Source organism: Rhea pennata, chromosome 1, assembly GCF_028389875.1.
Source record: "Rhea pennata isolate bPtePen1 chromosome 1, bPtePen1.pri, whole genome shotgun sequence".
In the NCBI taxonomy this organism is placed as follows: Eukaryota; Metazoa; Chordata; class Aves; order Rheiformes; family Rheidae; genus Rhea; species Rhea pennata.
The window spans coordinates 63,274,703-63,300,524 of record NC_084663.1 but is presented as its reverse complement, the minus strand read 5'-3'; the positions used below and the strand labels follow the sequence as shown (position 1 = coordinate 63,300,524).

Genomic DNA, 25,822 nt, shown 5'->3' with positions numbered 1-25,822 from the left:
GGCCCCGGCCCCGGCCCCGGCCCCGGCCCCGGCCCCGGCCCCTCACCTGCCAGCGCTCACCTGCGGCGCCAGGTAGCGCCGCTTTATACCGCGCCCGCCGCCGCCCTCGGGGGCCGACGGGAAATGTAGTCCCGGCCCGTCGAGTGGGTGTGGGAGGGCGACTACCGGGAGGGGGGGCGGCGCGGCCACGGACTACAAGTCCCGGCGCGCCCCGCGGCCGCGGCCGCCTCGGTGGCGGAAGAGCAGCGCCGCGTGGCTTCCGGGGGGCGGGGCCAGCGGCGGGGCCGGTGAGCCCGGGTGCCTCAGGGGTGGCGGGGCGGGGGAGGGGGGGCGGTGGATGGCGGCGGCGGCTGCGTGGCCGTTTAACGGTCGCGGCCGATTAACGGTCTCTGGTGGAGCTCGCGCGTGTCCGCGCGGCGGCGCGGAAGCGCGGAGGTGGGTGTCGCTGCTCGGTGCCTCCCCCTCCCCGGCGGAGAGGGCCGCTCCCCGGTCAGGCGCGCTGAGGACGTGGCTTTTCGGGCGGCGGCGGCGGCAGGGGCCCTCGGCCTGCGGGGGAGCGCTGCGGGCGCTGCGGGGCTTGTCCCGTCGCCGAGGGAAAGGATCCTGCTCTCGGGGCGGGGGGAGGTGGGGGGATCGGTCTTGCAGGGCTGCAGGTTTGCTGGGGAAAGGGATGGAGGGGGGAAATAAAATCCGTGTTTTGGCTCTTCACTTGGTGCTTCAGCGGAGATTTTCCAAGCGCTCGGTGAGCGCTGGGGCAGCGCAGGGTGGGTGCCGAGCCGGGGTCGGCCCCGGGGGAGCGGGGCCGCTCGTGGGGAGCCACGCCGCGTGGAGGCAGCGGGAGGCGGCAGCAGCAGACGTCGGGAGGGCTGATGTGCTGGGCTTGGTTGGTCATAGAACCGGCTGGTTCAGTAGAGGGGATTTCCTGGCGGAGTTAAGTGACTGGCTTAATCGTGGGCAGAGGCAACAGACAAAATACTAAAGGGATGTAAGCATATTCTTTTCTTTGCAAATATGTTTTAATTTGAATTGCTGCTTATTGCCAGTGTGTGATGAAATCCATTTCTTCTCAGGTAGCATCCAGTTATGAATTTTGGCGATGGTGTTATTAGCTGATGAGGTGTTTTGTCTGTGGTGTTTGTAAGCTGTGAATGGTCCTGTGCAAATTTGTGTTAGTGGCCTTTTTCTTCTTCTTCTGTTGATTTAGGAAGAAGCCATGTGAGGGTTTTAAAAAGTATTTTTTCTTGTTTTGCACTTTGGAAGCCCCAGGAATGTTAATTCTGGTCTTTCCTGCCTGCCTTGGATGGTGGCAGAGTGGTATTAAGGAAGTTTATTTTGAACTTAAGGTGCCTTATTTTGACCTTAAGGGAAGGGATAAGGGAGAATACTGAAAGTTTAAATAAGCTCATTCAAAATATTGATGAGTTGAGGGTAGATAGTTGCATACAAATAGTCAAAGCAGTCAAACACTGTAAAAACAATCCTTTTCCTTTCTTAAAGGCTTATGCTTCATTGCCACGGCCTCTGTGATTTATCCTGTCTCCTAGTTTTTGCTCTTCCCACTCCAGATTTAATGTAATGTGTTCAGTATAATTAGAAGATCAGTTTTTGAGGATGAAGTCCTAGTTCTCTAGTGTTCCAGGCTAGAGAGGATGCCAGGTGGGAGTGTGCGAAAGACTGGATGAAGAAAGAAAGAAGAAAAAAAAAAAACAAACAGAAAAAGCTCTACACTTATTTCTACCTTAGAAATAAATGAAGAAGGTCATCATATACCAGAAGGTTTTCTTCTAGAAAGCTAGCTGAGATTGAAAGCCGTGAAGAACAGATATTATAGTAGTAAACGCTATGAACAGATAGGTGATTTTAAGGTCAAAACCAAGACTCAATTTTAAAAAGGCTGGATATCTTAGACAAATAAGACTTATATTTGCATGTGTTGACATGAAGTGGGTAGTAAATCTCATGCTTCAGGCTGTAAAGTGATTACATGAGGCAAGAACTTTTCCCTCAGCATTGCACAACTAAGTGTTTTGCTTTCCTCTGAAGAACTCTGTTATCTTCTGCTGTTTGATGGGTGGGGAGAAGCAGAGAAAGAGAACAAGCTCTTTTGTTTGACCACCAGACTGCATGGTTTGCAGGCCTGTAAGGACATCAGTGCTGGAAGTCAGTGCTTTGAGTTCCTTTTTATGCTTCATGCAGCCTATGTATGGACTTTTCACTGTGTGTGTGTACTTGGATGAGTGCCAAGTTTTCATTTCCTGATGCAGAGAAATGGTCTGGGACCTTAGGTGGATGTGCTAGCAAAGCTGCCTGCTAAGATGCCTCTTCCATGGCTACCCTTGCCTTCCCAGAGCTCCAGCTGTAGGTGCTCTTTTTGCCAGAGTAAACCCAAGCAGTGTGGAGGTTTGCTGCTAGTAGAGGATGCTGGCAGACCTGGGTGGCCTTTCTTAGCTGGAAGCATGGGAGTGTGGCCCAGATACCTGGGTTGCGTAGATGCAGACTGTCTCTCAGACCTTGAACAGTCTTGCTGTGTTTGTCCTGGCTGGATGGGAATGGAAGTGTATTAATTCAAGAATGGTGTAGGATGAGTATGACTAGCCAAATCTCTAGGCTGAATTTGGTAAATCTACGTGCTGGTGTCCCAGAAAGAGGTTAGCTAGGTACCTTACTTAGAGGTCTCCATGCCCTGCTCTGTTTTACAGGTCGGATGTGGCCTGAGTTTCCACGGTGCTTATTATATCCAGTAGCAGCTGAAATCTGTTTAGTGTTCAGGCACATGTCGTCTTTGAGAGAACGGTTCTTACAGTGGAAGCTGGCCTGAAGAAATCTTTAAAAGTTATAGAAGAAGGAGCAGAAGGTCTCAAGAAGCCTTTGTGAGACATGGGCTTTTCAGCAGCATCCAGGAGTTGGGGGGGGGGGGAAGGCAGGAGTAGTGGATTATTTCATCACTGCTCAGAATTCAGGATGTATTTGGTGTGTGAATGTTCTTTTAAAATGCAGCTTGCAATGACTGATTTGTCTAGCTATATTAAGCCACCTAATGTGAATAAGATCAGATACTGCCTTCAGCAGTAGTGCTAACATGTAATAAATCTTTTTCTGCACTGCTGTCTTGATTGCACAGATACAAGTGTTTGTGTAGCTACTTTGAGAGCTGCAGGGCAATCTAACTGAAAAGATCTCTGCCAAAAGGAAAAAAAAAAAGAAAGAAAAGAAAAAGAAAGGGAAGGGAAGGGAGGCACAGAGAGAGATTTCCCCCAGCTCACTGCCCAGCCAGGTCATTTCCCCAACTCTTGTTGCAGATATACTCCCTCAGCCACAGTAAAGGGAGTATATAATAGTGTGACATAAGCTAATGCTAAGAAACTGTTCGTGTATCATAGCCTTTCCTCTGTAATGGTGTTATCTGGTATCTAGAAGTTTGGGCAGATGTCATCCATGCGGTACTGATGGTGACAGTAAAGTATGGCTTGCTATATGCTGCACTAATAAGTTAGTGACAGATGGAGCTATACTCTAGGGCATGCGAGTGAATAGGCAGGGAGTCTAGTTGTTGGATTTCAGCACTGTCCTCACAGTTACTTTCCTTTTCCAGGTGTACAAATCCACTCTTGGGTATATCTTTCAGTGGCATCTTAAAGAGGCAGTTAGACCCAAAACCATTCTCTACTAGTTACCAAATGCTGCTCTGTTGGCTTGTACTTCCCAGTCTGTGGCCAGGTAACAGTGGAAAATTAGCTTATTTATAATCACTTTGTAGCATACCACATATGTAAATGGTGCAGATTGGTCTTTAACATGGGAACACCTCAGGTTGGTAGGTCCTGGGGGAACTCATTTGATGATGAGCACTGAGGAAGAATCTGCTGGAAGCAAGGGCATGAAATAGGTTGGAGTAAAAGCATGAGACGTGTATTTGCAGAATGGAAGTAAAAAGACATTTCTGAACATAAAAGGTTTCATGAATTGCACAGCTGATGAGATGAGCAGAGATGCAAACCAAGCATGAAATAGGTTGGAGTAAAAGCATGAGACGTGTATTTGCAGAATGGAAGTAAAAAGACATTTCTGAACATAAAAGGTTTCATGAATTGCACAGCTGATGAGATGAGCAGAGATGCAAACCAAACTGAGAAGGACTGGCATAGAATTGCTCCTGCTGAATTTCAGCTGTTTGCAGAACATCACTGTATTTTATACTTCTGTTTAAATTAAACTATTTTTCCTTTTGCTCTTCTTCCCACTTTATTTAAGTGAGAAGAAAAATGACCTAAGCACCTTCCAGCCTTCGTGGCCAGGGGCAGGAGTGGGGAAGAGGGCTGCCACGAATATGGCTTTGCCTGGGAGCTTGCGGAGGCAGCCTGCAAACAAAGCCCTTGTGTCGCATTGCACTCACCATCATATTACTGTGTTCCTGCTTACCTTCTTCAGGTAGGTTGAATATATCTCCCAGAGAAGTGCTTGTCTCACTGAATTTGGAGAGTTAGAAAGCATGTCCAAATAAGGAGAGTGAAGGTAGGGAGATAGTCTTAATCTTTGGCTTTGAGGCTTGAAAACAAAGCTAGTGGTAACAGCTGGTTTGAGAGTCATGCGGTAATGTAGCTCAGTGTGCTATGCCCTTGTGGAGTCCAGTGACAAACAGGCCTTGCAGCAAAGGACAGACTGACTGCACCAAGCAGGCAGCAACCCATTGCAGAAGAGCTAATGTGACTGGTGGTGGGAAGGAAGTAAACCCGGATACTCAGAACATATTTAATGCATGATCTGACTCATGGAGCACTTTGCCATTGCTGTTGGGGTCCTCTCATCTGAAATTACTGTTTGCAGAGGGATGACAAACCTCTAGAACAGAGAGGCCTCTGCTTCAGACCTGAAGAGGGTCTCCCACGTTTGCATTTTGCAAGCTTGTCTGTTACACTGACAACAGCTAGAAAAAGATATTACCTCTCCCTACGTACTTTGCCTCAATGATATTGTTAGACCTTTGCAGCAATACTGCTACTGATACAGGTTTTCTTCCAGAGACAGGTTAGGTAATGGTGGTTAGCCAGATGAGTACATGTTCTTTTTTTTTACTTCTTTTTTTCCTTCCCTGAGGTAGCTCAGGGCACAGGTATCTTCAAGGGCACCTCAAGGACATACCTTTGTTGCACAGTCTTTTCCTCTTCTGAAAAGAGAAGGTCCATTCCAATCAAGACCCTATTTCACACCTCCCCATGTGCCCGTAATTTTGGGTTTGCATTACTGACAACTATCCTGTCAGTCCTCCACTGCTCACTGGCTGCTTGGCATGTATCTGAATTTTGAGTCCCACCCTTTCTTGTTTGACCTCCAGAGAAGACTTGACCAATGTGTGCTTGTACTTTTTCTGGCAGTTACTCCTTGCTCCATGCTTCCAGGAAGACATTCAGTAATGTCAAGGTCAGCATTTCTAGCCAGTGGACTCCCTCCTACCTAAACAACACTGCCCTTGAACTCCAGCCATATGAGGTAAGGACACCTGGCGACTAGCAAGTGCAAAGAATGCTGGGTGATTTCTAGTACACTTAGGTTGCAGTGCAGAAGACGTCCCTTTATTTGTTTTTGCTAGGGACGCTTGTCTGAATGTGAGCGAGAACTTCAAGTGTCTTTGTAGTAGTTCTCTAGATTATCAGCTGTTGGCAAAATCTTTCCTAGTGTTTCCAGAGAGAAACTTCCTGTAGAGCTATGGTGTTCCAATGGAAACTGGGACTCTGGCAAAGTCTTGTGTAGTAGCCAGGATAATGGAGAAGACAGGGAGGAAGAGAGGGGGATCCTACCTCTGAAATCTCAGTGGCAATAAGCATTAATAGTTAATGGGTTGCAGAGAACTCTGTAACATCCTTGCTGTGGTTTTCTCTGTGGTTTGGGCATTGCCACTGTGTTAAAACATTGGCCACAGTAGGAGAGCAGAAGACTGTCCTGAAAGTGCTGCCTGCTTAACCTCAACTGATACCGAAGAATGACATTTCCTCATGCCTCTTAGAGGTCTGATTTTCAAAAATGCTGAACATCCTGTTGCCGTTATCTTTAAATCCCAACATCAACAGAGGCAATGGGAGTTTTGGCAGCTTTTGCTTGCAGAGAAACGTTGTGTACTGGTTCCACTGCACAAATGGGAATGCAAGGACAGATACCCTGGCTTGTTCCCATAACCCTTTTAGAGATGTTTGTTTTTAGCAGTGGCTGGTGATGCTTTTAAGAACTGGAAGAAATCTTACATTAACAACTCAATTGCAGCATGAGATCCATTTAAACAGGGAGATCCGGGCCAACTACTTGAGCTTTATCTGCATCAGAAGTCTTTGATTCTTTAGAAACTTGCCTGAAGGATAAATGTTGCCTTTCTGTAGTAAGTAAAAACAGTAAAGTGGGTCTGTAACGTCTTTAGGATTTTATAAACTAGGAAAAGATACTGAGCATCTTGGAGATCCTAAAACAAAGTACAAGGTATTTATATTGAATTCCTTAACTGACATTCAAAAAACTAGTATACTTCAGAAGGCAGTTGCAGTCTGTCTGCTACATGCATGACTTCGTGTTTGCTGGATGTTGAAGTTTGTGTCTGCCAAAGAAGAAAGGCTAAGTGGCCCTTCTTTCCTTACGGCATCAACTTAAGTCATCTTAGTTAGCAGTAAAGTGCATGATACATTTTGAGAAATTGACGGAACAGACTGAAAATATGAATCGAGTATTCTCTTAACATGCTATCAATTTTGAATTTTGATTTCTTTTTTAACCACAGCTGTCTATCTTATTATTACACTTAAATCCTTAAACAAAATGTTTTGCAATTGTTGCATCAATAAACTCTAGTGTAATTTAATTAGAAGGATGAGATCTTTACTTCTTTACTTCTCAACCTTTTAATATGTGCAAGTCCTGTGGAGATTTTTATGATGAGTATAATGACAATATATTTGATTCTCTTATCTTTCTAAGACTCTTGATAGCTTATAGACCTCCAGGGATCTGTGGTTAAAAGTTGAAGGCCACTGGTGTAAGTGGCTGTAAGTGGTCTCAAGTAACAAAAAACTATTTTTCAGGAACCTTATTAATTTTCTTTGACACACGAGACTTAAGCAGAAGCTATGTTGATTGACTTTTCCTTAGTGTTGTCTGTACAGGGTATTTTGTTGGAGGACAGAGTCAGACTAGAGCTGATGATGTTGTGGATGCATCCATGGATTGGGTTTGGGCTGCATTTTTTGTTTTGAGATTTTTTTCTAATGGAACGGTTGAGGGGAGGGGAGAAAACTCTATCCCAATTAACTTTATTCATTCTTCAAGTCATCCTCCAAACTTGCTATTTTCAGCTGATGTCACTAATCTCAATTTGCGGATTACTGAGTCTTTTCTCCTGTTTGATTATATTGAAAATAAAATGGAACTTCAGAGTAAGCAAAAATTAGAAAGAAAATCAGACTTGAGTTCCTTATAAATAGCAGTTTCCAGCCAGTCTATTTCTTCCCACAGCTCCTTGTTCCTTTTGTGTTCATTCTTCCTGTTTGTGTTGTGTTCTTCCTATTTCACTTCTTATTATGGTTGTTGCCACAAATTCTTTAAGGGAGTTACTCATTTAGTGAAGACAGCAAGATAAGTATGTAAAAGACATTGCATATAAAACAGAATATCCCTTTATTGTATTATTCACTGAGGTGCTCATCAGTGTTTCTGTGTATGCAGCTGTCAGCTATATGCTTGTTAGAAGTAGAATTCATGTTGCCAGTCATTTATCTTGAACCAAGTCAAATTGATGTTTCTCAGTTCTGCTTTGCTAGCTTGTCCTTTAAAAATGAAGTGAGATGGAAGTGGCTGTTTTCTATGGTACATGCATTAAAATGTTGGAGGAATAGAAGGTTGTTGAGGGGCCAGATGCTCTTTTGCATTGGAGTTGGGGTTTGAATTAAAGAAAAATAGAATGAGCTCTGACTCTCCCTGTGTACCTGTTACAATTTTCTCCCTGTAGCTCTGGAACAGCAACCATTTATTTGCAAATGCAGAAGAAGCTACTCTCTTCTTGGGAACATTGGACACTATCTTCTTGTTTTCCTATGCTGTGGTGAGTAGCTCTAATCCAAAGCTGCCAAGCTTTGGTTGAAACTAATTGGAAAGATTATACCCGTATTTGGAGGGGATGAATGGGACCTGCTTCTTGGATTTCTCTAGCATTAATGGAGTTCGAAAGATTAGCACAGCAGGAGATTTTTTCTTTTGGTTCTGTTAATTCTGCCAGCACCTGTCCCCCGTGTCAAGATGTCTGTTAACAAATGCAAGAGAAATACTATTACTCCAAAATTTTTCACACTGCTGTCATCAACTGGAGAAGGGGTAGTTTTATTGTTTCAAGTGCTTTCTGTTAAAAATTATTACAAAATAATAAATTTAATGAACAATTTAGGAAAATAGTGTTTCTTTGATGGCAGAAGAAGAGTTGTTTAGAACAAAGCTGCCAGCGGATGTAATAGTACTATATGGGTCAACTTGACCCTTCTGCATCATTTTAATTCTTGCAAGTCACTAATGCAAACCTTGTCACTTTGTTTAACATGAAGTTTTGTTTTCAGGGTCTCTTTGTCAGTGGCATAGTTGGGGATCGCCTGAATTTACGCTGGGTTCTGTCTTTTGGCATGTGCTCCTCCGCTCTGGTGGTAAGTTGGGCATACTACTGTGGCTTAGAAAACACTGTCTTAGGATTTGTGGATATGATTTTCTTTAAGAATAATAGGCTCTATTTAATAGGATCTGTAGCTGCACCTCAGTGGTCTCAAATTGTGGCAGTACCAGATTATGTAAAACTTAATAAGTGAAGACTTGTAAAACTTAGGACAGGAAACAGTTTATTACAAGTTTTGTTTTGTCAGATGTAGGTCTACACAAAATTATTCAGCTCTTCCTAACGTATCTGTTCATGGATACTTTGATGGAAGGAATTTCATAAATTTGAGGCACTGTCTAGGCACTTGATGAATTGCTTTTGTACAAGGTTAGTGAATTTGACCATTTTGAAATGGTTGAGTATTATGACTGTTCTCCTGGTTCAGGTATATTGTCATCAAAGCTTTTCCTACCAAACACAATCTGCACTCTCACTAAGCATACATCTGCTTATGTTGTAATTAGTGGGAGGACATACATGTCACAAAAGAATGTCGTCTTAGAACAAAAGAGTTCTTCAGTTTCAAGCCGCTACAGATAAGTGTGAAACCATTTTATCTCATTGTGGTTTTCTGGTTATTAAAGTAGTGGCAAAATATGTAGAGTGTTCTTGATTTACCCAGTGACTACAAATCCCACTATGGCCTATTGCGTTCTGCAAACACACGACCACAGACATGCCTCAAGCACAGCATGCCACAAAGTGTGTTTATTTTGGCTAGTTTGCATTAGAGCTTGTAGTAATTTGAGACTTGGCTGTAGTATTTATGCTAGAATTTGCTGAGCGAAATGACTGCTCAGGGTTTTGTGTTTTTACAGGACCTTGTGAGTTCGTGTGTCAATACAATAGCAAGTTAGGATGCTGCTGTATCTTTACTGTTGTTGCTAAAAGTATTTGTCTCTTTCTTCTCTTCTGTTATGACTCTGCTATTTACAAAAAAAGTCTTTTAGAGTGGAAGTGCCGTGAGATTATTTCTCTAGCAGTTGTCTGGACTCTGGATTTAGTGCCGTCAGTGGCTCAGCAGAGGGTGCTATTACCTTTGAGCATTGTTAAGCAATGCCAGGTCTGGCTGTGACCTAGCCTGTGTAGGTGTCTTGTCCCTGAACGGTCACTGCTACTCTTTTTTTTTTTTTAACATCCCTCCCTCCACAGGTTCTTAACAGTAGTGTCAGGTTGTTTTCTTTTTCTCCTCTCTAGGTGTTTTTCTTCGGTACACTCACAGAATGGTTACATTTCTACAACAAATGGTTCTATTGCTGTCTCTGGGTTGTCAATGGCTTGCTGCAGTCTACTGGCTGGCCCTGTGTGGTTGCTGTCATGGGCAATTGGTTTGGAAAAGCTGGGTAAGTTGAATTTTCAATGACTAACTTACCTGACCATTGGAGGCTTAGCTGAAACCCCCCAAACCTACAGGTATAACTTTCTGTTTTGACAGTCCCAGTAGGACTGCTGTACTTACCTAAAGTGAACTGTGATAGTTTGACTGTTCAAGTACTAAACTAGTTATTAATATTTACAAAATGATGTGGACTTATTGACTAAGCTCTGTCACTTTAGCGCTGAAAAATGTTTTCCTGTTAGGTCAGGCTTAGTTACATGGGATGAAACATAATTTTCTTATTACTTTATTTATTCCTGGAATTATGTAACAGTGCAGTGTGAATACACTTGTGTGTGTTAGAGGTAGAGACTCACATTTGAAGAGTCCCATAGTGAGGAATGGCTGAATTTAAATTTTCATGTTACTGTAAAACTTGTTCCTGTCCATTTACCACTAAAGAAGCTAGATGGAAACTGACTTGTTGAAAGGTAAGTCTGGCACAGGATGAGCATTGCAGATGAGCTCCAGTCACAGCTTGTAACTCTGCTGCTTGCTTACCTGTGGTTTAGCACAGCTGCTTTAGAATAGAACTTTCTACACTTACTTATTTTATACCTGCAAGTTATTCTGTGTTTTGCTTTAAGTGAGGTTTGATCTTCTTTGAAGAGGGCAGGGAGAATGCTACAATTTTATATGTAAATTAAAGTTCATTCTAACATCATATTTCTCTCTTTCTCCTAATGTCAAACCTTTCTCCCATCTTTTCCTCTAAATTTCCTCGCTTTTCTACAGGAGAGGTTTTGTATTTGGACTCTGGAGTGCCTGTGCATCTGTGGGGAATATTCTGGGAGCATTCCTTGCCTCCTGTGTTCTCAAGTATGGCTATGAGGTGGGTAGCACTGTCTGGCTTTCTAGCTAGGATTGCATGTCTGACTGGGTTATGCAGAGATCAGTTTCTTACCCTGTCACTGAGTAGATAATAGGAATATTTTCTTCTTATCAGAGTGTCTGGTTCATCATTTTGAGTTCTGTGATAGGAAGCAATAGGCAGAAAAGAAATGTTTTCCTTTCATGATCCTTTATATTCAGAAGGTATGAGCTTGAGACTACCATTTAAATGTGACTGTTGTTGAAGAGTTCTAGTGCCATAATGTACCCTCTTCTGATTTGGGTGGCTCAAAGTGCTCTTCAGATTCACGTCTATCACTGCTTCTCATTTGACTGAACTCACTGCTGCTGAGTAGTGGTGAGGTTTTGACAGGCTGGGAGGCATGACTTCTAAGTGGGAAGAGCTATGGCACAGCACTGCATTGCTGTAATGTTTCAGGCAGGCAATTAGTAGAGGGAATATGTGTGAACCAGAGCACACTGAGGCACATGACCTGTGAGGAGAGGCTAACAGGGCTGAGATTATTCAGTCCAGAGAAGAGAAGGCTTAGGGAGTACTGAATAAGCAGCTTTCTCGTGCATATAAGGAAGTTGCTGAGAAACCAGAGCCATGCTCTTCCCTGAGTTGCATGGTGGTAGAAGAAGAGGCCATGGGTATGAACTGAACCATGGAAGGTTTCAACTGGATATATGGATTTTTTTTTTTAGTATGAAGTTAATTGAGGACTGGAACAAGGGTCAGGAGCCTATAGAATCTCTGTCTTTGTAGGATTTCAAGATGTGACTGAATATAGTCAGTGAGTCAGTGAAGTCAGCATTGACCATGCTTTGAGCAGTCCCTGCTAACATGATTAAATTTGTAATTCTGTGTTGTGTCAACTCCTTCCTCACCACTGTCACCTTCATACACTAGAATCTCTCTTTCAGTGTGGTCTTTCAGTGTAGATAGAGGCAAGTCTGTTCAGGAGATGCAGAGATTGCTTGTTTCCAAGTTAAATGGATGTAGTCTGGATTGTTATTGCTATGTTTACTCTCTGACAGGGTTGGAATACAGGGAAGGGATGCCGGCATGACTGAAAGTATTTAGAAAAAAATAATCTTTTATTTATCTCCAGTATGCTTTTCTGGTGACTGCCTCAGTACAGTTTGCTGGAGGAGTCATTGTCTTCTTTGGGCTTCTGACTTCACCAAAGGAAGTGGGTAAGTAGAAGACTTACCCACTAATCTTTATGAAAAACAGGTTTCCATCTTTCTCTGTAGTACTGAAAGTTCTACTAGCTCTGACCATGCTTATCCTCAGAGCTCTTCTGTGCATTTAGTGGAACAAATGCTTTCCTCACAAGATGACACTAAATGCTGTTTTGGATTATGTGCCTGGGTATTTTTAAAAGTAAAATAAAACAGCCTGGCTCTAAAGCCTCCATTAGGATATGCGTAGTTTCCCATTTTCCTTCCTGGAAAATTGGTATTTTTTAACAATCAGCAGGAAACTGATAGATGGCCACTGTTGGAGCAAATCATGACAAGCCTTAACTTTGCGTGATGAAGGGAAAGTGCTTTATGCATACATGACTCCTTCAGCCAATTAAATAGTGCTCATGTGGGGTAAATGTCCTGTTCTGAGAAGATGGTGGGCAGGGTAGAGTGTGACAGGAAAACAAGAACTCTGGGGCTTTGACAGGGCTGTAGAGGTTTCCCAGACACCTACAAAAGCTATAAAGTTGGTAGCACTAAAGCATTCATCAGATCAGAAAGCACAGGGCAAGTTCATAGGCCTGCTGCAGAGCAGGTATTAACAGGCAGCAGCTGTCAGAGTAGGTGCTAGTGTACTCTGCCTACTCACTCAGATGAGGTTACGCGCAAGAGCCAGTCCCAAGGAGTCCAGCCACAAAACAAGGGGAAAAGTGCACTAATTTGTTGTGTCTTCCAACTAATGGCCAGACACTCAGAACAGACAAAGCTGACGCCAGGATCAGGCAGAATACTTCCAAGAGCACTGGAAGACAAAGGGTAGAAACTGGTGACACTTCAGAACACCGTCTAGAAGAGTTTCTAAGCCAAGGAGGATGGAGGTATGGGAGAGCAAGGGAATTGCTAGAAGGGAGAATCGCTTAAAAGAAGCGAGCATAGCTTTGAAGTGGAGAGAGGGTGGACTTTTTCTGGCCCATTGTTCCTGTTATAAATCTTTTGTATAATTTAGGCCTTCCTGAGCTTGGAACAGATGAAGAAGGCAGTGCTGAGGAAGATGCCCACAGACCTTTAATGGATGATGATAATGCAGATGATGAGGACCGGAATTACTCTATTCAAGCAACTGACACTGATAACCTGCCAAAGGCCATTGGCTTTTTCCAGGCTTGCTGCCTTCCAGGTGTTGTACTGGTGAGGACTCTTAGCACACAGATTCTTGAGTGAGATCTGACTTTTTATGCTGCTAAACTCAGATCTGTCTTTTTGTGTTGTCAACACAATTGTCAACATTTGGCATCATTGACATGTTGACCTCATGTTGTTGTTGATTTCTGACTTACGTTGTTAAAATCTTGGGGGTTGGGACCATTATCTTTGTGTGTATGCATTATAATACTGTCCTAATATGTGGTTGCATGTTAGTCTTGCTGTTGAACTCTTGCTTCATTTGGTGCATATAGTGAGCCAACTGTGGCAGTAGAGAGACTACATTTTTTGATCCTGAATTTAGAAGGAAGGCCAGGAGCAAAGCAGGTGGTTATAGATAGTCTCTTGGTAAGGTAGCTACTCATTGCCCTGAGGAATGGGATTCTCACTACTAGCTGAGCGTCACAGAGAACTCTGTGGCACTGGTATTTGGGTTTGATGGTTGTTATTGTTGGTTTTTTAATTGCCTTTGGGCAAAAAGCCTGAAAAAGGCTTAATCAACATGATGTAATATCTGGCAAAGTCTTTTTATAAACAACTGTCAGCAGGGCCTGGTGATGCAGTTTCGCCATTAGCCGAAGCTTAACTGAATTCTGGTTACATCCATATTCCTGTCCTTGTACTTCTGCATCAGCATTGTTGCCCAATTGAAGTATTTGGTTCAACTGAAAAATTAATCTGCCAATAAAAAAAATATAATTCTCCTGTGCTAATAGGCTATGTGTCCCCTAAATACTAGAGCTGGTACAAGAAAGGGGGTAATGGAGGCTGGATCAGTAATACGATATAAAATCTCTCAATTGTTCATGAAACAGAACTGTTAAGCGGATGGTGCTGTCAGATACTCTTAATGAGTAAAGCAGTTGGTAGTTGCGATTAAAGTAACAAAATCTAGAACGGGTGGGTAGATTGTCAACATGCAGAGTGCTGGATAACCACCGCTCTGTGCTGTTGCTGAAGACATGGGTTCAGGGATGGCAAAAGGAAGTGAATCCTCTTGAAGTCTCGCTTTGAGGCGCATTTTTGGTTGTGTTAAGAATGGGGTGATGTACAAAGAACCTTTAGGTGAAATACTTTGACAGTGGTGAAGGCTTTCTAAGTTGATGTGTGACTTTTCTTCACTGGCCAGAACATAAGGAGGTATTAAACAACAGATGTTGCTCTTTTGGTACTTGAGATTTTGAGGGCATGCTCTCTGTGCTAACCCTCTGTGTGAACACCTCTGACACAAATCTGAGTTTTATCTGATGTCAAATCAGTGAGTGAGAAACCACATACTGAGAGAACCTCCGAAGTCTGATCAAAATTATACAAAGATACTAGTTGACTTAAATTTGTCTGTAGTTTCTCTCTTTTATTGATGAATGATATGGTAGAAGAGTTCTAGTATAGACAGATATCCCATGGGGCTCTGGAAATTCAGTGTTTAATTGGTCTGACAGTTGACTGACAGTTTCTAAATGCATCGTAATAAATATAGCTTGGCACAATGCAGCTCTACATACCAGAGCCAGCAGAACTCTAGTGAACATCACTGTCTTACATGTGTGGTGAAGATTGCTTTGTGACCTTTAAGAGTGGAAAAGCATTGACATTATAGCTAAAAACGGTATGTTTATTAAAAGAATCTACATTTAGAAGAGATTATTTGGGGGCTCTTACTGTATCAAAATGTCTGCTTGTTAAAATCCAAAGACAAGTGCATGTGCACAGTCCCAAAAGCTGTGGTCACAACATGTTATTTTTTAAGTCTTCATTTGCCTCTTCAAATAGGAGTTCCTTCAACTGCCATGTCAGTGTTTGTCAGGAGGCCGTACTGAAATAGTGTGCCTTGTTCTTCTGCCCGCTCTGCATGCTGGCTGTGCAGTCTTCCTGAAGGAGAACCATTGCTGCATGTGAAAGCTCTAAAGGCAGAGCTCTCCTGCTCGCAAAGGAGAGTTTGAGCCCAGCAGCCAAGAGTAGGAGCCTGTCTCAGCTGTTGAGTTTGGATGCATACGCTTAGTGTTGGCCAAACCTTTCACCTTGTATCGTGGAATACCTGCCTGGGGGTTATGAATGATTTTTTTTTCTTCTGGTGCTGTAACCAGATGAACCTTATGAGCAGCAGAAGATAGCACAGAGAAACTGCTTCATATAACTTTTCTCATCATGATGCACAGATGACTAAACCTCCAGCTTGTTTCATGTCACACGGTTGGCTCCATTCTCTTTAGTAGGTGAATTAAACTTTTTGGGGAGTAGTAGGGGAGGGGAGTGAGGAGCCTGATGTTAGTTCTTCTCGAGGTTACACTGACAGTATTTTAACCTTCTGCATTCAGTAAAAAGAAAGTAGTTTTTCTGGCAATGATTTTCTTACTTTTGGATTCCCTTTGATCAGCATTAAGCTTTCATAGTTCTGCCTCCTTATATGAAATGCAAAAGTGATTGCATTTCATATAATGAACCCCTAAAAGCTTCATCTGGGTCCAGAGCTTTATGAGAAGAAGCAGAAATGCAGTTTGCATTTCCCAAGTGCTAACTGCTTGCTGGCTGACTCTTTGTTCCAGTATTCTTTGGCCTATGCGTGCCTGAAATTGGTGAATTACTCATTCTTCTTCTGGCTGCCCTTCTACCTCAGCAACAACTTTGGATGGAAAGAAGCTGAAGCTGACCAGCTCTCGATCTGGTATGACGTGGGAGGAATCATAGGTGAGTGAGCAAGTGAATGACATCCTTATGTAGTTGCCCTGTTAGTATTTGAGAATAAAAGATGGCAAGTGCAACACAGAGCACATGTTTAGTGTGATTTAGCTAACCGAATATGTAAAAGGGCTAGTTATGTATGTGGCTGCATGACTGTTCTCTAAAACACGAAGTATGTGAGCACCCTAAAGAGTTTATATGTGATTTAAACGGTGCTATCTTATTCTTGTATGGTACCCCCAGCAGGCATTTTTCTTTACTTGCTAGGACTTTTGAACAGTGCCATGTACAAAACGGTGTGCCAGTGCTTCCTACATCCTTTCTGACAGGTACCCTTGAGGGAGAGGTTAGACTTGGATTTAAGTGAGTTCTGTACTGTCCCTTCAGCACAGAGCTCCCCAGAGCAGGCATAACTGTGTTGTGAAATCCAATCTAATTGCACTTACTTCTGCTGGCTGCAGAATCTGTCCCTATTCCTCCAGAATGTAATGAGGAATATGCTGTCTGTCTGGGCTTCCATTCCTCAATGTTCAGTTTCTTGCTTTATTCCGTAGTCCAGTTAGCCTTTGTAGAATCAACATCTTTATTGTGGTCTCTTTAGGGTCAGTTTTTCTGCCTCTCTGGCTTGTTCTGTATTAGACTTTCCCAAAATGTTCTGTTTTTTAACAGCAGAGCAGTTTCTACAGAGGTGGCAGTGATGCATATGCTGATCTTTGTCAGCTATCGGCATTTCTTGCCAACCTTACATCTACCTTGAGTAGGTGAGACAGAAGGAATGAGACCTTTGTGTGCTAGTGCTTTCCCTTTGAAGCAGAACTTCCTTTTTTGTGCACTTTCTATTAAAGAAACCAGCCACAATGTTAAGCTTGCTCAGAATTGGGAGTTGTGGTTACTGTGATGGCCCTATAGGGTAATGAAAAGAAAAGCAGGATCATTGGTCAGTTGCACGCCAATAAAAGAAATAATATTTCCTGGGAAAACAATATGAGTAGTTTGCTCTACTCTGTCCTGGCCACCTAGGTTTGCAGTTGCCTCTGTGTCTTGAGTAGTAAGAGCAGGAGACTTAGTTTCCAGAAGTGTGGAGAAAATGTACATTAATGAGAAACAAGAGGCCACTGCTCTCAATGAAATGACCTAGTTTTGTTCAAGGTGTTAGCATCCTGGGCCTGAGGATGTTTTATTTTTTGCAGGTGGGACCGTCCAAGGCTTGATTTCTGATGTGCTACAAAAGAGAGCTCCGGTGCTGGCAATTAGCCTGCTCTTTGCTGTCGGCTCTCTCTTTGGATACAGCCGTGAGTATGTTTTTGCTACATGATGATCGGAAGCCCTTTTGATACTTTAGGGAGAACCAGAACATAGTCCGTACTGATTACATTCAGCTGCTGGTATTGAAAGTGATCCTGGATCACTGTGGCACCTTTTGGTGTATTTTGTTTGAACTGTGACACTGCATAAAACTTCACTGAGCTCAGAATCCAGGAATGGGGGGAAGGAATGAGGAAGTCTCTTCTGTGGTTAATGAGGTGGAAAAGAATTAGCTGAGTAATTGGGCTTCCCTGAAGTGGTGAGTGATGGCACTAATCCCTCTCCAATGTCAGTGAAATTTCTGGCATTGTCATTGTATCAAAACTGCAACTGGTAAAGCAGCAAATCTGTCCATGCCGTAAAGGGAAAGGGAGTCTAGGCACAGAGTTGTGCAGGAGTATATCTACCACAGAGGCAGAAGCTCTTAGACTTTGCCACTTATGCTTCTGTATGTTGTGAAATCTAAGAGTTTCTCCCTATCTTGTGGTAGATAGAGCTCTCAGTGACTGATGTTTTTCTAAGGAGCCGTCAGGAAAACTGAACAAAAGGGCAGAAAGATCTAGTGTCTGTGAAGTGATGACTGTGAAGTTATTGTAAGGTAAGGGATTTGTATCTGCAGTGATACCACTGCTCTCCAGTAGTACCAGAATGCTTTAACTCCCTTGCCTGTCACTTTACTTGTCTGTGTTCTCTCCCATCTGTAATAAAAATGGGGTGGCAATGCAGACCTTCTGTAGAGCACTTTGAGGTCCATGTATGAAAATCAATGCCAGAGCGACACATGAACAGTAGAGCATGCCTTTCTGAAGTGTGCTTACTCAACTGGTCTCAAGGTCAATAGGGAATCCTCCTGAAGTAGTAAGGGTCAGGTTTGGTGGTGTTCAGTGGAGTTTTATAGGCCCTTGTGCTAACTCATTGCTTTCCTCAGTGAGCTGGAAGCAAATATAAAATTGTTGCTGATAGCGAACAACCAGAGGTGCAAGTGTCTTGTGCTTAATTCAAGATGCACTACTGCCTGGCCAGATAAAGAAGGGTTAGGCAGGCAATACACTGTTACTGCACTGGATAATTAAATCTCCATCAGCTAAACTAAGGAACAATTTTGTGCTCTTAGCCTGCTGCACACCAGAGTGAAAACAGGCCAAGAATACAATAGAAGACTGCAGTTTGCCTTATGCATGGTAACTTGACCATGTGTAGACTCTAAGGTGTGGTTAGGAGTAAGGAATTCAGGTGATGACTGGAAATGGGGTATTGGGGAAAACAGTAACTCTGAAAAGCACTGAGGGATTGTAGTGGAACAGCAGCTGCGTAGATGCAGGGTGATGCTGTTCGTGGAAGGGCAGACAGAACATTTGGATATCTAAGTGTGGTTTTGTAAGGAGTAGAGAGATTGGGTTTTTGGTTTTACCCTATTGTCCAACATTGTTTAGATAATTACTGGATTACTACCTCCAAATTTAATACATGCATTTTAAAAAGGACAGTGAAAATTTTGGAATGAGTGGAAAAGATTATTAAAGTGCTGAAATTAATACTTTATGGAGGGAGAGTTGGAACTGAATCTCTCTCACTTTCCCAGAACGACAGAGTAAGGATACTCTTACTATGCAGATGGATTTTTCAAGGAGAGTAAATGCAAACTCTGTCATGGAAAAGGTATCGCAAAGGATGGAAGGCAAAGCTAGGCAATCTAGTATAGGGGCGGATCATAAATGTCTGATGGCAAAAGTGATTTTTCTGCTGTAAAGTACTGTCAGGGAACTGGTGGATCTTCAGTCTCTAAATGCCTTTGCAAGAAGACTAACTAATCTTTGTGCGAGTCTCTGGTCAAATAGAAGTTACTGTTGCCAGTACATGGGTAAATGAATGAAACTGAGCAGATGGTTCAGACAGGATGTGTGCATGCTTCTTTCTGATCCTAAATGAATAAATGGCTTTCTCAAGTTCATTTGGGTTTTTTACACTCATCTAGTCTTTCTCCCACAGGTTCTCCAAACAGTAAACCTATCAATGCTGTGATCATGGCAATTACAGGTATCATACAAAAAACCACTGTTACCTCGGTAGAAAGGTACATTGTAGAAAAATCAGCAACACCAGCATCAGATGGTGGTAATGCATTTGTGTGTGCTGCCATCTCTGCTGGTTTTGCAGAAGTAGTAAAAGCTGAGGTCCAATTTATGGTACTTTTGGAATGTGGCTGTAGGAAAACTAATTTGCAGATGGGGGTATAGCATATTGACTATATAGATTAAGATATTGGATCTATAAAGCTCTGCCTTATCTTGCTGTGACAGAGACAGATTTGTGCTAAAATACCTAGCAGTGATGTGTTATCTAGAGCATGGACACATGCCAGCTGCTGCTGTTTGTGCTACAGGAGCAATAATCTCTGGTAAAGGGGTGAATGTGTGGTGAAGTTGTGAGCTGTAATAGCTAAATTCAGGGATGTTTGTCTGTCAGATGCCCTGCGTAATGCGAGGGGTCACCAGCTTTCTGTGCTACCAGACGTATTATGCTGTGTTACAGAATTAAGATTAACCTGCATGAATAGAGCCTTTCTCTTGGAACACTCCTATTTCAGAACGCTCTGTCGTGTGGAGTTTTCTTTCTTCCATCTCTCCGCCAGCCCCTGGAGGTTGAGCTATAGCATGGAAGTGTACTATCCAAAGCAGAGACCTATCTTTATCTGCTTCATGTTGAGGGTTTGCTTGTGCATGTTCTTCAACAGTAGCTTTCTGTGTTCAGTTCAGTGCATCTTGACTCTTCTTGCAGAGTGAGCCACTTCCAATTATTTCGGTTTTGCTATGGAATGAAAACGAGCCTGTTGGCAATTTCTGTATGCATATTCCATGTACACAAGCTGTACTGCAATTGTATGCTTAAGCTGTAAGGGTTTACCTGCAATTAGTGAGAGATCACTGTACATAAAATCCTCATTCTGAGGCTTGTGTGATAGAAAAATCCGTGTTTTTTAAGATGTTCTATTGAGAATCCCCAGCATGTTTTACATCAAGGCTGTTTTCTTGGCATTTTCAGGATTTTTCATTGGAGGCCCTTCTAACATGATCAGTTCTGCAATTTCTGCTGACCTGGGTCGTCAGGATCTGGTCAAAGGCAGCAGCGAGGCTCTGGCAACAGTCACAGGAATTGTGGATGGAACTGGTAGTATTGGTGCTGCAGTGGGCCAGGTAAGGCAAAAATAAAAAATATATATATTTTGAATTTTGTTTGGAATTCTTGTTCAAAGGTAAGGTAACAGCAAACCCTTTGTTTACAGGAAAGTTTACCTGTGTAACCAACCAAAAATGACATACTTATCACAAACTTTACAGTGTTTACAAGGTAATTTAAAATTTGCTCTTACTTGCAATTTTCTTTTCTATTTAGGGCTCTGTTGCACCTTGTAAATCTAGCACTACTTGCTTTGATAATCCTCACAGTATGCTGCCAGGCATTTGACGACGAGACAGTTGCAGAAAAGGAAACTGATAATGTGTCCACTGGACATTCTTATTTCTCAAATACAAGTAATGACTATGTGGAAGAGCACAGTGATGCTTTGGGGAGAGGAATATTTAGTAGAAAGATTGGAGCCAGTTTCTCCCAGGTCCTCTCTAGCCTTGATAAGATACCAAGAACTTAGGCAAGGAGTACAAGTTTCTATTCTTAAGAGGGATTTGGGTTTGTGTCTGTCATTTATCGCCTGGTAAATACAGTTGTTTTGTCTCTCACAGGAAAGATGCCACTTAGTTCCATGAAACATGGAAAAAAATGCATGTGTCTTGTGGACATCTTAAAGTGCACTGTTACACTTAATTTTCTTATTATATTGTCTTCAGTGTTTCTGTCTTCCTCCACACATACCACTCAAACTTACGTCATCATAAAAACTGGGTCTTTAATTCTGAAAAATTCCACCATCCTTCCTATTGTAACATTGCATTTATTTCAAGAGAGACAACCATGATGTCATTCTGGGGGTGTATGAATAATAGCAAATGCACAATGAATGTGTTAGAAATTCAGATCCTGTTTTGTGCTAAGACAGCCAGTAGTGAAGAAGAGGGCCTTGTACAGCAACGGAATATTAATCTGCTAATAAGGAATACATTTTCTTCTGTATCTTATGTAGTCCTATCAAACTGGGATACAGTTCAAAACAGACTGTAGTCTCAAGTGTCTTGCCAACGTTGAAGCACTAAGTAGTTAGTGGTTGCACAGCTGTTGCAAATGTGTCCTGTGTAATTTATAAGCCATTCTAGAGTTTTTAGTTCTTATGAGTGTACTTACATCCACTTATGTCCCAGTGTTCTGCACAAAAAACTTGTATTCAAAGGAGTCAATTTGTCACCTTTGAAACTGTAGTTCAGTTCTATCTTTATGCTGCTATGAGTTACTGTAAAGCTTGAGGACAGTATCTCCACTTTGTCAAGACTGTTTGTTTTATACAGAAAGGCTGCTGTCCTGAATCATCTATTGTGTTAGGGAAAGATCAGCTGGAGGGTTTTGTGATCAGCTTTTTATGGAGTGTTAACAGCTCTCAAATTTTAGAAAATGAAAGAGTGATGTCTGAAAGTTGTGCTTATCTTCATGATTTCAATCATTTTTTTTCTCTCTCTTTTTAGTATCTAGTGTCTCTGATCCAAGAGAACCTGGGATGGATGTGGGTTTTCTATTTCTTTATTCTAATGGTAAGAAATTTTCTTTTTCTTTCTTTTATCAAAGTTCAATCTGCAGTAGCATGTTTTTGTGGGAATCTGAAATTGTGACCTAGGTATGCGAGGTGTTCCTGCAGCAGCTGCAGACTCTGCTGTTTCCAGAGTAATCTCTAGTGTGCCTTTGCCTCAGGATGTCTAAATCAACCAGGTTCATTTTGACTCATTTAAGGTCATGTTGCCCAACAGCTTCTGGGGTTGTGGCAGAGAGAGATTTGAAAATACCTGTAAGCAATTCCTAAAGCTTATTGTATTTGAAGGTATTGTATTCCAAGCTAGGGTTGAAAGCTTATTGTATTCCAAGGTAGGATTTTTTTCTCCCTTCCATTGCCATGGTACGTGATTTCTAATATTTTCAGGGAGCTGAAGTTAAGCTGCTTGCTTATCAACCCTTCAAGATTAATGAAAGGAGTGATGAGGATTTTGAAGCCTTGGCCTTGTACGTGGGAAAGGAGACTGTTCGGGCTCTGGTCTCAGCATTGCCACAGTGGTGAATGCTGTACAAATCATGCAGTATTATCTGCGGGAAGTGCCAGGAACTTTCTTTACATCTATTCTCACAAGTGAAAAAGCCACTTTTGTTACCTTCAGAGACAGCCACGAGAAAAGCCGCTGAGGAGGTGAAGAACACAGCTTCTTTATTAAAAGAAGATTGTGACAGTCAAAATCATATGTGCTTTCCTTCAAGCTCAGTCTTTCCCATCTGCTGGGCTGTTTTGTCATCCCTTCTCTTACCCATGACTTTCTGTGGAGGCCTAGAACACACACTGGAGCACAGAATGGTTGCAGTAGTGTTTGCTCTACACTAATTGTCCTGGGTATGTTTCTTTTCACAGACAAGTTCAACAATCCTGTTCATTTCACCATTAATAGTGAGGGAGATCAGATTGCTTCTGCATGAACGGCGCCCACGAATGCTAGCTGGATGACTCCCGTTTCCACTAGATGGACTGTTGTACAGACCTGGCAGCTGGGAGAGTAATGAAAACTGAGGGACTTGTTTGTTACATCCTCCAGGTTTGGACTAATTCAGAATGGCTCCATGAGACTTGATTCACCTGCTTTTGTGAGCTCAGTGTTGAGATACCAAATACTCGAATGGCCTGAGACCATCCACACCATTGAGCTGCTGATCTAAGCTAGACAATCCACAGGACTGGTACAGGCCTACCAGATACTTCCATGTCTGCAATCACAGTAAAATCTGCAGGTTTGGGGGGGGAGGGGGGAAGAGGGCAACAGGGATGGTTTTCACTACTATACTCATTCTTATTTATTTCCGGATGTCCTGACCAAAGGTCAGATGTTTAAAACTGACAGTGGAGAGGCTGTCTTGCGATGAATTTTGATGCTTTGTTGTGCTGGTGAAATCATACAGTGCATTTCTAGTCTAGAAAGGGCAAAAATGATTATTTGGAATTTGCGCTGTTTCAAAAATGCTGTTGCTAAATCTGTGCACAGATGGACCTCTGCTATTCCTAGCTTGTAACTGTCTCGTATTTCAGCAGGTTCTTATGGAGAGGTTAACTCCATATTTGTTTTTAGCATTGTATTTTTTAATAATAATGTTACTAATCTCTGGGAAATGAGATTTCAGATTCTAAATATTTAAGTAGACAGTGTGCAATATTTGGATAACACTTTACTGTGATCTGTGAAAATATACTTTAACAGGTCCTTTGTCACTAAAGAATTCTTGAATGACTTTGGGGACCGGGACTGGGAAACATACTTTCACTAGCGGTTTGTTTTTTGAAATCTGATCAATACTGACCAAAAATGAACTGTTGGGTGACCCTGTGAAGGAAGCTGGGCTCACCGATTCCATTCTCATTGGGCAATTGTCCATGTCTAGAAAAGGAAGACCAAAACTGAGTAAAAGGAACTTAGGGGACCTTGTAGCTCTTAAATATGGGCTTCCAGACTGGAGCTGAATAGCAGTTATATACCTTGGGATAGCATAAATAATCAAGTGCTGCTGTTTGCCCCATCCTTCTCTGCCTGTGGTTGCATAGGGGACCCCAAGCTCCTGAGTTTTCAAAATGTGTTGCATCTTGAAAAGAAAAATAGATGCAAGTTGGCTACAAAAATATGACTGCACTTAGTATGGTAGTATCTGAGCATTTTCCAGTATGGTAGTAAGGATGACTGTTGGACACCTCTCACATTTTGTGGTGATGTTACTGAGATATTGAATAACCTTTCAACAAATTGTTTTCTGCTTTTGCCTTGGAATGTTTCATTGTAATAAGTACTTGTTAACCAGCAGAATTTCTGATCAAATATTCAGTCTAATTAATCAGTGATGTCTGGATGGGAATGGGGCACAGGAATTTCTTGGAACTGAAAATTTGAAACTTTTTTTAACAGGGATAGTTGCCTTTTAAAAATGTACAGCATTTTTTTTTAATTTATGAATGTCAATTTTTAGTCATGTGATGATTGTAATGAGTGGAACATTATTAGTGCCTTACAGTTTTTTCTGTATTGAACAGTTACTTTGTGATTGCTGCTTCTGCAACAACAGCTCATACAGCTTTGCTTACTGGGAAACTTGTTTGTCCTGTTTTACACTTTTTTGAGAATCTATCTTTCTTGGTGGAAATGATTCTTGCATTCTTTGTTAAACCACAAGAGGTTTCAATGCTTGGGAAAATGATGCCATTAATCTTGACTAGGGACCTGAATCCTGCTCTTGTCTCTTCTCATTTGTGTTTCAATTTTTGCCAGTATATTGGAGCAAGGGACTGAGAATCTATCATCGTGCTCTCAGAATTATGCTCTGGGGTTACTGTTCATGTCCCAAGCTACTCATTAGTCCCTGTACAAATAGAATCAAAACTCCTTGAAATTTAGTTCCAAAATTGATGGTGGCAGTGTTTGCCCCAGCCATAGTGTCTGAGAATCTGTGGTTTTGAATTCCAACGTGGATGAGCTTTTTGGCTGACTGTCTGGGTGCTAGATAAGCTTCTGATGAAAGGTGGAGTGGGAAGGGGGCATGGCGGGTGGAGGAGAAGCAGCCCGGGGGAACAAATGGTTTCCTGTAAACAGTTCTGTCCCCTCTTGAGAAGTGTCAGATGTGTTGTGAGCACTGCAAACACAAGCTGCCTAGCAGCTTGCTTGCAAGTGTGCAGTGGTCCTTTGAGGCCACTGTTGATTAGCTAGGCATTCCTGTCTTCAAGACTTTTTTTTTTTTTTTTTTGTCCTAGGTTTTTGGTTCTGTCTGTTTCCTCAAGGTGCTCAGATGGAGAAGGAATTTTAATTTGATAATGTCTAAATTGATCTCACATGAATAAACTTACTTTTACTTCACCTGGGATTATTCTTCTGTGTGCTTTATTCCACTTCACTCAGTGCAGTTTTGCTGAGGCGTGCTTCTCTTCTTCCTCTTTATAAGCCTGGATCTGACAGTTGCTTCTCAGTCAGCTGCTGTGAAGAACTGAGCCCTGTGCAGTGCTTGCCCACAGGGTGTCAACCTCGCTGTTCCCTATCTGTAACACTTAAACCAAGCCTTAATACCAACCCCAAAGGGGGCCCTGTTCCTGCATACTGCGATTTGGCACTCTTCCTGATCGATCTCATAAGCAGCTATGTGAGATTCCCCTGACAGAGGTGCTCATAATGATGTAATTCATGGTATTAAATAAAAAGCCAGAACTCATACTTGATTTTATTTATTTATTTATCTGCATGTAGAAGTCAGGTGTTTTTCCCTTGAAATTAAACATGCCATGTGCTGCTGGCCCTGCTGTGCCTTCTCTTCTGTGGCTTGTTGCTCTGAACACAAATCTATTCCCACTCTTAGCTCGGTGCTTAAATAGACACAGTGGGGAA

General features: G+C 42.3%; 1 protein-coding gene across 2 annotated transcripts; it reads left to right on the top strand.

Moving 5' to 3' along the window:
* Positions 1-346: 346 nt before the first annotated feature.
* Positions 347-25,300, top strand: SLC37A3 (solute carrier family 37 member 3). Of its 2 annotated transcripts, XM_062589709.1 has the most exons (15): positions 347-435; positions 4,252-4,428; positions 5,373-5,487; positions 7,985-8,077; positions 8,583-8,666; positions 9,872-10,017; positions 10,788-10,884; positions 11,999-12,083; positions 13,084-13,265; positions 15,827-15,968; positions 17,153-17,254; positions 19,257-19,304; positions 20,310-20,461; positions 21,899-21,964; positions 22,825-25,300. In XM_062589709.1, exons 2-15 carry the CDS (start codon positions 4,328-4,330, stop codon positions 22,915-22,917), a joined length of 1,506 nt encoding a protein of 501 aa, XP_062445693.1. In that variant the 5' UTR covers positions 347-435; positions 4,252-4,327; the 3' UTR covers positions 22,918-25,300. The 2 variants fall into 2 exon arrangements, with proteins under 2 accessions (XP_062445693.1, XP_062445703.1); XM_062589719.1 differs by lacking the exon at positions 19,257-19,304.
* Positions 25,301-25,822: the final 522 nt, after the last annotated feature.